Here is a 15,914-nt window from a genome sequence, read left to right as displayed (position 1 = left end):
CCCCTCCAAGCCCACCTCTTCGCCATCCAACATCTACCTGAGACCATTTTGTCAGATCCTGTGGCTTCTGGCATGTTTGCAACCAGCCAAACAAATCTGCAGCTGACTGATTGAACAAGTGATTTGAATACAGTTCATGGTGCTGGCTTCCAGTTGGAAAATATTACTCATCCCCCACGTTCTGACTTTTTTTATGAGTTCAGATCCATTCATTTCAGGCGCAGAATGAATGCTGTAGAGACAGAGAGAGAGAGAGCTCACCTGAAACAGAAGGTTGATGTTGCAAATACTGTGAATATTGATTGTGCATAGGTGCATGCTCCAGCTGTCATTAAGAGCTGAATACTAATTGGGAAATGGTTAGGTTACATGTATGAGAACCAATTGGGTAGGAGTGCACCACAGGGGCTGGGGCACATTATTTCCCCTTCCAATTCAATTTTGATTTAGACTATCTCTTTCTCTATTCTCAAATCTTCCTGTTTTTTTATTACTTTTGGACTGCCCCTGGTAGGCAGTGCTTGCAAGGTGTTATTTTAATCTGTGAAGGTGGAGATTTGGTGGTTGGGTTTGTTCAACGCCTATGACTGGGCATCCCTGCAGAGGGAGTATCCACCGGAGGTCACTGTGGTCAGTAAAGACTGGAGTGCATTATCTCCCCTCCCCCCCAACCCCAGATCAATTTCAGTTGGGTAAGTTTCCTCTCGTGATTTGATTTTTGTGCCTGAGGTTTTCCAGCCAACCTCCTGCTTCCGGCAGTGACAGAAAAGATTAACAGCTTGGGGGTGGGTGCCCCCTGATGGGTGTGGATTAGGGTCCAACCAATAGCTACCCTGGGCAGATGGTTCTCCCTCCTCTCCCGAGACATATACTAATTGCCTGGTTGTGCTTGTCAGAGACCCGGGAGGGATCCTTCTTGTCAATTCCCATTGTGCACTGCACTGGGATGTTCTCTGAATGGTTTGGGTCGATCCTCTAGATTTGAGGGTGTGGGCGTCCACTACCCCCCAGTTGGACAGGAAGCCCATTTTGTGCCAACTAACAGCTCCTGTACCCACATCTAAATCTCGTCTTTAATCCGTTCCCTCCCTTGGATGCAGGTCAGTGAGCCAAAGGCAGCCTTGCCTTGGTTTAACATCTCCTCAGTAGATGGCACAGTGACAGTGCACCACTCCCTCAGCAGCACAGGTTATACACTGAGGTCCCAGAGCGGGGGCTTGACCCCATGGCTGTCTAAAACCTTGCTGAAAAGACAAAACTCCCCTCTTCTCCAGGGGAGTGAGGGATAGGATCCTGACATAATTCACAAGCCGTGTCTGTTCCTGGTGTCTGAGGCCAATAAGGAAATACTCTCTTTGTTTTCGCTGAGAGAAGCCATTTCTATTTTCACTAAGCACATCTGAGCAATGCAAAAAAGTTAAAGAACTGGTCATGGGGTGAAACGGCTCAGTGGTTAGCACTGCTGCCTCACAGCACCAGGGACCTGGGTTCAATTCCAGCCTCAAGTGACTGTCTGTGTGGAGTTTGCACATTCTCCCGTGTCTGTGTGGGTTTCCTCCGGGTGCTCCAGTTTCCTTCCAACAGTCCAAAGATAGGTTAGGTGAATTGACCATGCTAAATTGCCCATAGTATCCAGGGATGTGAGGGCTTGGTTGGTTAGCCATGGGAAATGTGGGGTTAGGGTAGGGAAGACTGTGGGTCTGGCTGGGATACTCTTCAGGGGGTCAGTTTGAACTCAATGGGCTGAATGGTCTCATGTCACACTGGAGGGATTCTATGATTTTATGTCCCTAATGAGGTTGGAAGCGCATACTTGCTGTGTGTTGTAACTTCCTAATTTAAATAGCTGCTTTATACTGAATTAACTATGAAACCATCATTTCCCTGATATGCACTAGAACTGAACTCAGGACAGACAATGACCGATCTTTAACAGATCCAAAACAAATTAATACTTTTTGTATTCCTTCAATTCAAATGATTAACGTCCAACCTCAAGGCTTAATTTCAAATCAGTTTGTTTTAAGTGGGTCTGAGGAGCTGAGCCTGTTCAGAGCAGAGTTAGCCTGTGCCAGAAAAGCAACACTTTTCCAGATGAAGGTATTGGCCACACCTCAGTGGGCAGGACTCTTCACCTCTGAGTCAAAAGCTCGTGTCTTATTGTGTTACCAGGGCTGATGCTGCAGTTCCGTACTGAGATAGCGCTGCACTGGTGGAGGTGATCTCTCCCAGGTTAGCTGCTAAATAGAAGCCTGGATGGCTTCAGATCTTGGATGGACATTAAAAATCCTATGGCTAGGGAGTCCCAGTCAATATTTATCTCTCAAGCAACATCACGTAACACTGCAGTTTCTGGGACTTTGCCATGCCTAAACTGGCTATTGATTTTTTTTCTAGTAGAGTGGCAGTACTTCAGTTAACACTCCATTGGCTGCAGAGCACTTTGGAATACCCTGAGATTATGAAGGATGCTATATAAATGCCTTCTTTATAATGTTTAAGGTAGAGGGTGGAATCTTCCACTCTCGAGATGCAGTGGGAAAGTGGTAGGGAAAAGGGATAATTGGGCTATCTCTTCCATCTGATATCGCCACCACCCACCCACCCAACCCCCTCTCCCCCCACCACCACCACCACCACCACCACCACCACCACCACCACCTTTTTGTCACGTCGGAAGTTAAGTTCTAAATAGGAAGGCCTGTGATAGACCTTCCCAACTCACTGCCAATAATTGATCAATTATCAATGACTAGAGGGCCTCCTGTGGCCTGGCCCACAATTAATTGAGCTCCAGGTGGGACAGGAAAGAGTCAGCCTACTCAGCAACAGTGGGCAAGCTATCAGTTTTGGGAGGAGCTGGGGTCGGCGAAAGCGGGTAGTTCCCTCAATCTGACCAGCTCCACCTCCATCCCTACCTCTCTCGCTTCCGATCCTCCATCTCGCGGTCTGGGAAATGGTGCCTTGGCGACAGGTGTTATGGTGCTGCCAAGTTGTGGAGACATCAGGCACTGATGGATGGCAGCCCCAGACAGGCAGGACTTCATGTTCCAGCTTTTGGAGAAAATGGATTATTAAGTCAGCCATGATCTCATTGAAGGGCAGAGCAGCTTCGATAGGCTGAATGGTCTACCTCTGCTGTAGGGTCTTTTGAATTTGGAATTCCAGCAGAACCCCCATTACCCCAGCATCTACTTGATTGACAGAGAATCCATTGGGATTTCTGAACCCACGTGTTTCTCTACATAAAATGTTCCTGTTTTGGGACTTGATTCAAGAACAGGAAACTTCCACCCAAACTGTGGAAGGATAAATGATCCCTTTCCATACATTTTACTTTTGTGTAAAACTGAAGTGACCTAAGTATGAAATCCATGCTTCTGCAGTCCTGCAACTCAGACCATTTCATCCTAACCAGACGACCAAGTGAATGTAACTGCAAAGTCGCTCTGTTGCTATCAGCAAAGCACTGCAGCAACTCGGGTCATCACCTTCAGGAGACAAGGGCCCGGAGAGTCAAACTTTGCTGGGCATGTGTGGGTCTATCTTTGCCTTTATCTGTGTGTATGATTTTTGTTTGTACAAGGAGATAAAGATTCAATGTGGGGAAAATGTCACGTGCAACAAAGTTAACATTTCTCCTTGCGTGCGTCACCACTTTTCTGGCATTTACCAAAAGAGCAGTAAAGTCAAAGACTCAGAAAATAACACGTCGGGGCAATATACAAAATATCTTCCATATTATTTAAACGCAGAAAATGTGACTTTATTGGATTTTAAAAAAAAAGGGAAATACAAAATTGCATTTGTTTTGCAATGTGACTAACAAGTAACTTCCTAATGATAGAACAGTGACAAGTGCTGGGGCTTGATTTAGGCCTAGTCTCTCTTTTTGTTAATTATTGGTGCTCAGGTTCCCTGCTACAGTCCAAAGATGTGCCGGTTAGGGTGGATTGACCATGCTAAAATTGCCCCATCTAGGGATATGCAGGCCAGGTGGATTAGCCATGGGAAATCCCAAGTTACAGGGATGGGGTAGGACAGTACAGACCTGATGGGCCAAATGGTATCTTTCTGCAATGCGGGGATTCTTAGATGAACTGTGAATTATCTTTTTAAACAAGATTTTAAATTGCTGCTACCAATCTGCACATGGATCTGACTTTAAGAAATTGAATGGAGAGATAGCAAGGATTAGAAGATTGATCTACGTAAACACCCTGGCACCTCCTAAAGTATAAAAAAAATTTCTATTCTAGATATCGTGTGGTTGTAGAGGGAGAGAGAGGAAACCGTCCTCACATCTACTCCTTGGAGCAGCTCCTACAGGAAGCGGTGAGAGGCTTATTAACCTTTACAGATTGGCAATAATGTTTGTTTTTGGATGTGCATGCTGTTAACACCTTTTGTGAGCTTTTCTTCAGTCTTGGTTGTATAAGCAGCGAAGTTAAAACACTCATTGTAAAACAGACAGGGAACGAGCGCTGGATTAAAATGGCCTGAAACTCCTCATTGTGCCCAATGTCCTAGTCACAGCTTTAAATTATCTCTCCATGCACTTTAAGTGTCTGAGAGCAAAAGCAAGAACCTCTTTCTGCAGATACTCCTCATGGTACCATTGGTTTGCAAGAAGTTAACATGATTTTTCCATTGAAAAGCGATATTATCTGTTTATGAGTTTCCCCTATCACCTTGCCTTTTGACATAAATCATTAAAAGGAATGGCATATTTGATTTCAGAAATTTGTTCGTATTTCGGGTGCTCTGTAAGTGTAGTGACGCTATTTAAATTACACCCTCAATTGACTGTTTGAAGCATTGTAACATCAGGGAGACTAGAGCTCCACTTGGCAGAGATATCTCGCCAGGTGGTTTCCTTGTTTGTGGAGGCTGGAAATTGAAATAACTGCACAGAGACTGGTAACCCATACCAAGTCACCCTTTATTTACACGTGCATAATACGTGACCCAGCCAGCTCAGTGCCAGCTTCTAGAGTGAGCAGAACCTCTGATACCCATGTTTATATCTGTCAGCCAGGGCTCCCTGTTTGGGCCAGGTTAACAGTGGGCCAATCGGGGAACTCATATTCTATGAGATCCAGAGATAGTAGGAACTGCAGATGCTGGAGATTTTCTGAAGAAGGGTCTAGGCCCGAAACGTCAGCCTTCCTGCTCCTCTGATGCTGCTTGGCCTGTTGTGTTCATCCAGCTCTACACCTTCTGTGAGATCCACTGGCTGACTTTTTCATTCCAGTCACTACAGAAATGTAAGTAGTCAGAGCTGGCCACCCATCATGGAAACAGCACAGCCTGTCTTGTACAGATGCACAAGTACCAAGCTGTGCTTGCCCAGCCATTCCTCAGTTGCCGTGTGAGTGAGATTTATTCCACAACACTGGTGTCCTCTGAGCACTTGACGATTTACTTTGAGAAGAATCTGCGGCCTCAAATTTTGTGGGTTGGGTGGACGGGCGCGTCTTGGTGGGGAAAGTGTGTGGACGGCATGGCCTGGCAACTGAGCAGGCCTTTCCTCGGAATCTCATGGACGGCACTTGGGAAATTGGCCCCTGCCGGCAACCCCCACACCCCACAAAAGGAATCAGCTGGACCAAACACAGAGCAGCCCTGACAACATGTCCCACCGCTGCTTTGAAGGCAGGAGCCCTGCGGCCTACGGCAAGTCAGAAAAGAACAAAGTTTCCGAAAAGAATACAGGGCCGAGATGCCCGTCAGGGATATCAAAAAGGGCGCCTGTACCTGTGGTCACCCATTTTTTACTTTAACCCCTCCCGCCCCACATCCCCACCCCCTAAAACGCTAGTTAGCCACCGAGTATCTGCCTTGAGGTTTATCATGAGGCCTGGTCACATGGAGATTAAATTGCTGCTGTCTGTCGATGATGAAATGGCCCTTAATAAGGCCCTAACATATTTCAATTGGCTGCCTGCCCCCCTGGGGGTATGAGGGGTCTGTTTGTTTGCTATCCTGTTGTTGTTAAACATTTCTGATTGGGGGCTGGGGGGGTGGATAGCGGGATATGGAGCTGAATCAATCTGATTTTTCTCAATTCTACAGCAACCGCGACCCTTCCCCCCCCCCCCCCCCCCCCCCCAACAACCCTACCCTGGCCTCTGTCACTCGATACATTCAAATGCTCCTCTTCCATAGTACAACATCTTCAATAAACACTTCAGCGATGGCCCAGGGATATTGCCTTCCTGTTGAGCTCAGCATTTAGTTTGTCAGGATTGATTTGATCTGAGATTCAAATGCAGCTTTAATTTTAGATCTCGTTCTCTCCTAATATCCTTTTGAAGCAGATCATTGATGTTAAGCCGTCCTCTGTGAGATTGTTACCTGAAGGAACCCGAATTGCTGCCTACTGGAGCCAACAGTATCGCTGCCTGTACCCAGGAACTGTTGTCCGAGGTACCTGTCTCTCTCTCTCTCTCTCTCTGATTCTGTAACCCAGGGGCCCTATCTCCGCGAGTTGTCACTCATGAAGCCATTTTACTCGGTGACATCCAGACCTCCCAAGTCAGAAGTGTGAAAATGAGAGCTTAGTGCTGATTCAGCTCCGTAAAGGGTTAGCCTTGAAATACATTGATCACAGTGTCTTCTGTGCACAGAAAGCAGACTGATCTTTCCTTTCAAACTCGAAACAAAGATCTCTCTAGTTACTTTCTACATTTATAATGAACAGAATGTTTTAATCCCCAAAGATTTTTTGCAAGAATTTGAAATGACATCTTCTGAGAAGCAGGGGAGGGGATGGGACATGGCGGGAGGGGAGGGGATGTGGAGGGACAGAGGAGGGGAAGTGGATGAGAGGGGAAGGAACATGGAGAATTGTGATTTAAGGTTTGGGAAGGGGAGGAGAGGTGGAGGAGACAGGAGAGAGGGAGGGGGGAAAGCTGGAGAAGAGGGATTATAGAGCAGAGATAGAGGGAGAGAAGGTAGAAGAGCGGGAAGGTAAAGGAGAGGAGGAGAGATAGAGGGGGAAAGATGGATGGGGGGAGGCAGAAACAAGAAAGATGGAGGATAGGGTAGAGGAAGTAGAAGGGGGAATAAGTGGAGGAGAGAGGAGGGGAGGGGTTGCATGGGGGAGGGGCGGTCAACAGTGGAACATGAAAAGTACTCAGGATGGGGAAATATTGTTCTGTTGGGTCCAATCCAGTAAACAACTCTGGGTTTGGTCAGTTGTGTGTTAATCCAGTGAGTATCTGATCCAGACACACCCCAGGCTGGGTTCTCGATGCAGACCCTTTCCTGTGCTCTGTTATCTAATATCTGTTTGGTCAATGCAGTCAGCCCCAGCACTCCTGGACCTCTCAGGCCAAGTGGGGATCAACTTGAGAGCTGATCACAGGCCATTATAAAGTATAAGCATGTAACAATGAGTGAAGCCAGACAGTACATTTATCTAGAGACTTGAAGTGTGGTCACCGTTGTACATTTCATGCAGCATGATCCCACAACACAATGAGATCATGATGGAAGGAAACAAAATTGTTGTTTCTCCATGAAATTGCTCATAAGATAAACATTGGCCAAGATACCAGGGAGAATTTCCTTGCTGTTTGAAATAGCAGATGGTTTATGTCCAAGCAAGATGACCAATTGGGCTTCTGTTCAACATTTAATCTGAAAAACAAATCATACCTTGTCTTGATCAGTGAATAACAAAAGCTAACAACTCAGGGTCTCATTCGTAAAGGACCATTTGAGTGAGATATTGGATCAACCTGGTTTGACAAAGCAGCCAGGCCTGCCTATATTCAATGGGATAACTATCATTGGAACCACACACAAGTCCCAACCCCACATACACACCAACTCCCCATCCTGCCAGGCAACATCCTAGAGGTCACCATTAACCAGAAACTCTCTACTGAACCAACCACACAAATCTGTGGCTCTAAGCACTCTCCTCCAATCTCCCCAAAGCCTGTCCGACATTTACAAGGCACAAGTCTGGAGTGTGATGCCATGCTGTCTGTTGGATTATATTATGTATTTCTGAATTTTCCCAGTAATAGATGGCCTATAGTCACCTTTTACGTCTCCCTCCTTTTATTGAATAAGGGCGTTGTATTAGCATTTTTACAATCCTCTGGGATCCTTTTCCAGAATCAAAAGATTCTTGGAAAATTATGACCAGTGATTCCACTATCTCCGTAGTTACTTCCTTAAAATACATGGACAGCAACACTTCATGAAGGTAAAACATCTTCTCGAGCGCAATTAGAGATTGGCAATAAATGCTGGCCTCATCAGCAATGCCCACATCCCATGAATTAATAAAAAAGAATCTATTGAGATTCTGCAAAAATTAGCATTCAATTTAATCCCACTGTGTTCAGCACTTGCTGAACCTGTCAGATCATTTATGTGGGTTATGATAAATCCCACATTTGAAGTGGTCCTCTTTTAAGGAGTTTTCCCTTTTGCTTTTTTTCCCCCTTAGTTGCTGTATAACCCTTTGCTCCAATCTATTGATTGGAATAAATCAGTATTAAGGAACTTGCTCTTAAGTAGAGTAACCAATATTGTTAAGTGATTTCTAAAACTGACAGGAAGGTCTTTGAAGCTTGTAACTTTTTCAAGTGTTTGGGCCATTTGCTTTCAGGGCACATTTATCATCGTGCTCTTGTACGTGAGACTGAAATTTATCATGGTACACTGACATTGTGATAACTGCTATTCTCTAGTTATTGCCATAAATCTGCTTCTCTCGGCTCCCTTTATAGTGGGAACACCAACATTAGCAGCTCACAGCACAGAAGGGAACCAGGAAAGAAAAACACTTTTTTTTTAACCTTACGGCTGCCAAAAGCATTTTTGGCAACCTTCCTCTGTTCAATGGAGGGGTTAGGAATGTGATGAAAGTAGGTTTCTGTGCTGTAAACAAAATACCCTTAGATCTCATCCTCCATTCTGGCTTGGGAGATTCTCTAGATGGGGCCTAATCATATCTGGAGAGAGGTGGGAGGTATCCAAGGCAACATAATACAGTGAATATTTAAACCTCAGCCAGAATTATGCTATTACTATCAATCCATTAGAAAGGCAGAAAGAATAAAACTCTAACTAAGCTTTGACTTTTAAACAGGATTATCCCCGCAACCATTTCAAGATGAAATGGGTGTAGGCCTGGATTTTTGCCAGGACTGGGTAACTAGGAGCCCTTTAAAAATAGTGGGCTGGTCCTAATCCCAAGATTCCTGAGTCTCTTCCTCAGGTTTCTGATTTTCACTTCTGAGGGAGCAGGCTGGAATAGATTGTGAGCCCACACACAGCATTCTTAACCTGGTCAACTCCATCGTGGAGATAAGCATAATCTACGCCTCTGCAATTTTCAATTAATGGGGCATGGTTTACAGCATCTCAGGGTGTCATGGGCCATAGTTTGTATGATGGAATATATAGAAATCCCAAATGGCCTTCTCATGGCAGTATATGCCAAGGTATGCCCTCCAATTCTGCCCTCATGCCAGGCTGTGTCACCTTTATTCACCCACATTTTTGAAGTAATTAATGCTAGAGCGACAGTAAGGTGTGTAAAACAAAAAGATATTTTGAAAGTCATTCATTGCTTCAACCACTTTGTTAAAGGAACTCCTTTTTACTATCCGAGAATAAAATGTCAATGATCAAGACCCCTTAAGTAGCTGAAACTGAAAGCATTTGAAACCTTAACTTCGTGTAAATTCATCTTGACATTTCGATAGAACGTTAACAGCAATATTCCACCCAAGTGGAAACATTAACTATTGGTTGCTTTCTGGAACCACTTAAAACTGCAGCTTATCCCAGTTAATACTCCAGCCAGCATCCTACTAAGTTGCAAGACCGTAAAAGTCCAGGTTTGATTCCAGTTGTGGTGAGTTAGTTATTCTCTGTGGGAGGGTTAGGCACACTGGTCACCATACAATTGGAATTCAGTATCAGTTGGTAGAGAAGGGAGCAGTTGACCAGGGCTCTGCCTCTTGATTGCTAACCGTCATCTTCAGTTTGCACTGGACATGAGGATTGAAGGTGGAGAATATCATCAAGCTAATCTGTGATGGCCTCTGAAGTCAAGTAGCATGTTGACGCACTCTGCTTAAGCTTGCACCAATGAATAATCCGTAAGTTCCTGAATTCCTTTTCAAAACCTCTGCATCTCTCTTTGCAACACTCCTCAAAACCTATCTCTTTATACCCCTGTCGTAATATTCTCTCATGTTTAGTAATGCTCCCAAGAGATGTATTGGGACGCTTTGCTCCTTTGAAGCCCCTATAATAAATACAAGTTATCATTCTAGATATGATGATGATAGTGGTTGAAAACCAGCATCTCCACTGGGGAAGATGGGAAGGGGATTGTGTGGGGAACATTACGTTGTGCAACTAATTTGTGATTGCAACCCAACTTACTATTTGTGAGAAAAGTACAAGATCCAATCACCCAATCTACAATATTGGCTTCGCCTCAGCCCTCTAAAGGCCAGATCGTTGCCCTGAGTGAAAAATCTCAGTGGGATTGATGTTTTATTTTTCTGCAAGATCTCATGCTAACCCATGACATCTAAAGCGGTTTATACAGTTGCTTGCTGGAAGCTGGAAGTTATGAGGAGTTCTGCAGGACAATAATAACCTTAACATTCTGGCTTGAATTTTCATCCTCAGGGCAAGTTGCAAAAGTTGGGAACACTCCTGGCAATCTGAGAGCCCAGATGTTCCAGGTCAACACCATTTTCCCACACTGTCCGCATTTCATTGATGTTCCTAATATGTTGAAATCTGTTGATCTCTGTCTTGGCCATACTTAACAACTAGAAACTCTACGGCAAGCTGGGTAGAGAGTCCCAAAGATTCACTTCTCTCTGAGCAATTAAATCTCTCCTCTTAGTGAGATCACTTCTCATTCTTCTAGACTCCAGAGAGTAGGTGCCCAGCTTTTCCTCATAGGACAACTCATCCAGCCCAGGAGTTAGTTTAATGAACCTTCATTTGTATTCCCTCTGTGGCAATTAAATCCTTCCTTAGGTTAAAGTGACTACAACTGTGCACAGTGCTCCAGATATGGTCTCATACATAAGGTTCTATATGAATATTCTACTCCATACTAATATTCTCTTGTAGTAAATGCAAACATACATTTGGCTTCCCAAAATGTGGGAGATAGATGGTGGTGATGGAGGGTTGCTTTTTAGACTGGAGGCCTGTGAACATCGGTTTGCCACAGGGATTAGTGCTGGGTCCACTGCTTTTCATCATTTGTATAAATGATTTGGATGTGAACACAGGAGGTATGGTTAGTAAGTTTGCAGATGACACCAAACTTGGAGGTGTAGTGGACAGCAAAGGTTACCTCAGAGTACCGTGGGACCTTGATCAGATGAACCAATGGGCCGACGAGTGGCAGTTGGGGTTTGATTTAGATAAATGTGAGGTGCTGCATTTTGGTAAGACAAATCAGGGCAGGACTTATACACTTAATGATAAAGTCCTGGGGAGTGTTGCTGAACAAAAGGACCTTGGAGTGCAGGTTCATAGTTTCTTGTGAATGGAGTCACAGGTAGACCGGGTAGTGAAGGCAGCGTTTGGTACACTTGCCTTATTGGTCAATGCGTTGAGTAAAGGAGTTGGGAGGTCATGTTGCGGCTGTACAGGACATTGGTTAGGCCACTTTTGGAGTATTGCATTCAGTTCTGGTCTCCTTGCCATAGGAAAGATATTATTGAACTTGAAAGGGTTCAGAAAAGATTTAGAAGGATGTTGCCAGGGCTGGAGGGTTTGAGCTCTAGGGAGAGGCTGAATAGACTGGAGCTATTTTTCCTGGAGTGTCAGAGGCTGAGGGATGACCTTATAGAAATTTATAAAATCATGCGGGGCATTGTTAGGGTGAATAGTCAAGGTCTTTTCCCCAGGGTGGGGGAGGCCAAAACTACAGGGCATAGATTTAAGGTGTGAAGGGGATGATCTAAAAGGGACCTAACGGGCAACATTTTCACACAGAGGGTGGTGCGTGTATAAAATGAGCTGCCAGAGGAAGTGGTGGGGGCTGGTACAGTTACAACATTTAAAAAGCATCTGGATGGGTATATGAATAGGAAGGGTTTAGAGGGATATGGGCCAAATGCTGGTAAATGGGACTAGATTAATTTAGGATATCTGGTTGGCATGGATATGTTGGACCGAAGGGTTTGTTTCCATGCCATATATCTCTATAATTACTTGCTGCGTGTTAGCTTTCAGTTCTTTATGAACAAGAACATTCAAGTCCTTTTGTAGTTTCAACACTTCCCAGCCTCTCACCGTTTAAGAAACGTTCTGTATTTCTTGTTTGTCCTGCGAAACTGGATAACCTCACATTTCTCCAAATTCCATCAGCCATTTTTTTGACCACTTGTTTACCCTCTCCAAAATCTCTTGAGGTGCCTTTTCACCTTCTTCACGACTGACCTCCACCTAGTTTTATGTCATCTGCCAACCTGTAAATATTGGCTTTAATCCCCACACCAAAATCATTGATATAAATTGTAAATACCTGGGGCCCAAGTACTGAAGCTTGCGGTAACCCACTAGTTAGCCTCCCAACCTGACAATTACCTGTTTATTCCTGTCCTGTTTTCTATCTGTTAATTAGCTTTCAATCCATGCCAGTACATTTCCTCTAATCTCAAGTTTTGTTTACTACTCTCTTGTGGGGTCTTTGATTGAGAGCCTTCTAAAAAGAATCTAAATATACTGCATCTACCAGTACTCCATTATTTGTTCTGCTATTATGTTTGCAAAAGCTCCAACAGATTTTTAAAGATTATTTCCCTTTCATAAATCCACATTGACTCTGTCCAGAGCTACCATTACTTTCAATGTGCCAACCTCCAAGAAACCTCATGGCATATCTCTGATCCACTTACAGGACGCTCTTGCACTTCAGTACTACACCAGTAACTCTGATTGCAATGATGCAGTAAGGACACTGTGCACTAAGGGACACACACACCCAGCTCATGGGGCTGGACCAGGCTCCATCTCCTGCCTTTTCACTTCCTGCCATCACCCTCACTCACTCTGAGCCTATCTGGATACACTCAGCTTGAGATACCAGGCTCACAGTACTGCTGTATTGTGTTTCCCAGTAACCGCGTACACAAAGCCAGGAAGCTTGACATGGTTGTCAGCAAGCTTCAGTTAAACGAAAGGTAATAGTCTTGAGCCGGGGGTCCTGGCACCATAAGTCCAGGGCAGCCTCTGATACCAGTCCAGCCGCTTGGACACGGTCAGTCAGCCCCTGAGACAGAATTCTCTCCGCATGAGGGATGGGGATTGGAATGTCAGACATCCCAGCCTGCCACCCTCCTGATTCTTTCTGCCCTTTTGGGGGTTGTTTGTCTCCTGGAATGAAAGAAAGGGGCAGGTATTATGAGAGGTGAAGGTGGGTGGCACAGCTAGTTACTGTTGGTGAGAGTGTGGAGGCATCGCGAGTGAGTGACTGGGCAGTACAGAGGGCAGGAAGGGTTAATGCTGGGGTAAGCGACAGTGAGTGGGAGATAGTGAGAGGGGTAGAGCACAAGCAGTGGTTGGGAGAGGGGTACAGCAGCAGAGGTAGAGCGAGTGTGAGGTAGCAGACAGAAGACGCGGCCACTCTGGCAGAGTGGAGGAGAACATTGACCGTTTTCCTACAGCGCTGGGCATTCCTCCTAGACAGTCAAACTGCACTGACCCAAGTGGCTACAACCTTGGATCAGACTGGTATGGTCTGGTCTTGTGGCCTCCACCACTAGTCCTGAGGAAAGAGGATGTTCTGCCTGTGCACCATCCTGTCTAGCAGGAGCTCCGGGTCCATGCCTACAAAGCGAGACTTTGCCCTGGACATGACAGACAGCAGAAAATCAGATGTTAGCATCCATGAAGAGCAACTCTGCGCTGACAGTTTATGTCCAGGTGCACAGCAGGCTTTCAAAGATGGCACCAATGATGGCAATGCCAGTCAGCTTTGGGATATTTTGACAGTGGTAAGTTGTTCTGTAAATGGCCTGTCGTAAGATTGGGTTAGAATGAAGTGAGAGGGGCACCATAGGGGTGAGGGTAGGTAGTTAATGAAGTGGGTTTGCTAAGATATGGAGAGAGATCCCTTGGATCTTTGGTAGAAAGCTCTCATTTAGCTACAAAAACATAAGATTCAGTCCAGTACATTTGTTTAGTTTTTTTTCGTGCCATTTCCTTTTTCCCCATTTTTAATATCCTGACTCTGCTTGTATTGGATCCACATTTGTTTTTGCTATTTTTTTTTCCTTTTACATATGTATAGCAGCTTTTATGCTCTGTTTTCATGTTTCTTGCTAATTTATTCTCATTTACCATTTAACTTTTCTATTTTTAATGGTCCTGATTTTGCAGAAGTCTAAAATCTACCCAATCTTTTGGATCAACATTTTTCTTTTTGGTGACTTTATAAACCTTTTCCTTTAATCTAATGAAATGCTTGATTCCTTCTGTAAGCCACAGTGAAAACATTTTCCTTACTGGGATTTTGTGCTTTAAAGGAATGTGTTTTTGTTGTAAACTATGTATTCGTTCTTTAAGTATTAGCCATTGCCTATCTAACATCAAATCTTTTAATGTAGTTATCCAATCTGCCATATTTGCTCCCTCATAACTTCATTGTTTCTCTGTGTTTAAATTGAAGAGTCTAATTTCTGAATGAACTACATCACTTTACGTTATAAATGCTATCATTCTTAAGATAGTGACTATGAATGATAGTCACTATTTCCCAACAAGATTACTAATTTTATTGGACAGTACTAGATCTAAATAGTGCATTATACCTAATTGCTTCTTAAACATAAACAAAAACAGAAGTTGCAGGAAAAGCTTAGCAGGTCTGGCAGCATCTGTGGAGAGAAGTCAGAGTTAACGTTTAGGGTCAAGTACCCTTTCCTCAGAACTGATGGTAGCTAGGGACTTTTTAAAAAAGTTTTGGAACTGATATGGATTCTGCTGCTATAATATTCTGCTATTAGTGATTGAATTTTGAGTTCGACTTTACAATTTACAACATCCACAGCTCTTTCAGTTTTTGCTTCTCTAACATTCCTATTCTAGAAATGCGTCTTGCATACATTCGAAGGATTCATCCTCCATAACATTAGTACTAATTAATCTGTTTGTAGACTGAGATCCTCCATGATGACCTTATTACTTTTATTACAAGCACCTGATTCATACTTTGATTTATACTATAGGCCACCAAACAACAGCGATAAACAACTCTCACCGAAGTTTTCTGCCATTTGCTGTTTCTTAGTTCCATCCAAGCTGATTCTACAGCTTGAACTTTAGAACTAAGGTCATCTCTTAGTACAATACTAACGCACTCTTTAATTAACAGGGCCACGTCCCCACCTTTTTCCCAGCTACTTCTTCTTCCCAAATATCACATACCCTTTGATATCCAGGTCCCAGCTTTGCTTTGTCTCTGCAATGGCTATCAGGTCATCCATATCAGTTTCTATTTGAGCTGACAATTCACCTGTTTTGTTGTGAATGCTGGAGGCATTCAGACACAGAGCTCAGAATTCAGTTGTTACAATTCTTTTATAAACTCTGGCCCTATCACAGAGGACACTGACTATAATCATTGCCCCTTTCTGCCATACTTTAATTATCAGTGCCTTTATTGTTACCCTGACCTGTTGCCTTAAATTTTCTATTGAGTTTAAAGCATCTCAACTTTCCTAGAACACTGACCCCAATACAGTTTAGGTGATTTTTATCACAACAGTACAATCTCCACTTTTCCATCTACTGGTGTCAGTGCCCCACAAACTGGAACCCACTTCTCCGATACCAGTTCTGAGGAAGGGGCACTGGACCCGAAATGTTAACTCTGACTTTTCTTCACAGATGCTGCCAGACCT

General features: G+C 44.1%; 1 protein-coding gene across 1 annotated transcript in view; it reads left to right on the top strand.

Annotated features, from left to right (window-relative positions):
- The window catches only part of tnrc18 (trinucleotide repeat containing 18), a 157,378-nt gene that overhangs the window by 126,826 nt on the left and 14,638 nt on the right, over positions 1 to 15,914 (top strand). The window contains exons 21-22 of the mRNA XM_048609747.1: positions 4,260 to 4,335; positions 6,321 to 6,429. Coding sequence (XP_048465704.1) covers positions 4,260 to 4,335; positions 6,321 to 6,429 — 185 coding nt within the window. The remainder of the gene's footprint in view (positions 1 to 4,259; positions 4,336 to 6,320; positions 6,430 to 15,914) is intronic.

This window comes from Rhincodon typus, chromosome 21 (assembly GCF_021869965.1).
Source record: "Rhincodon typus isolate 14 chromosome 21, sRhiTyp1.1, whole genome shotgun sequence".
Taxonomy (NCBI): Eukaryota; Metazoa; Chordata; class Chondrichthyes; order Orectolobiformes; family Rhincodontidae; genus Rhincodon; species Rhincodon typus.
Note: the sequence above shows the minus strand (reverse complement) of the source record. Positions and strands in the feature narration are given on the sequence as shown.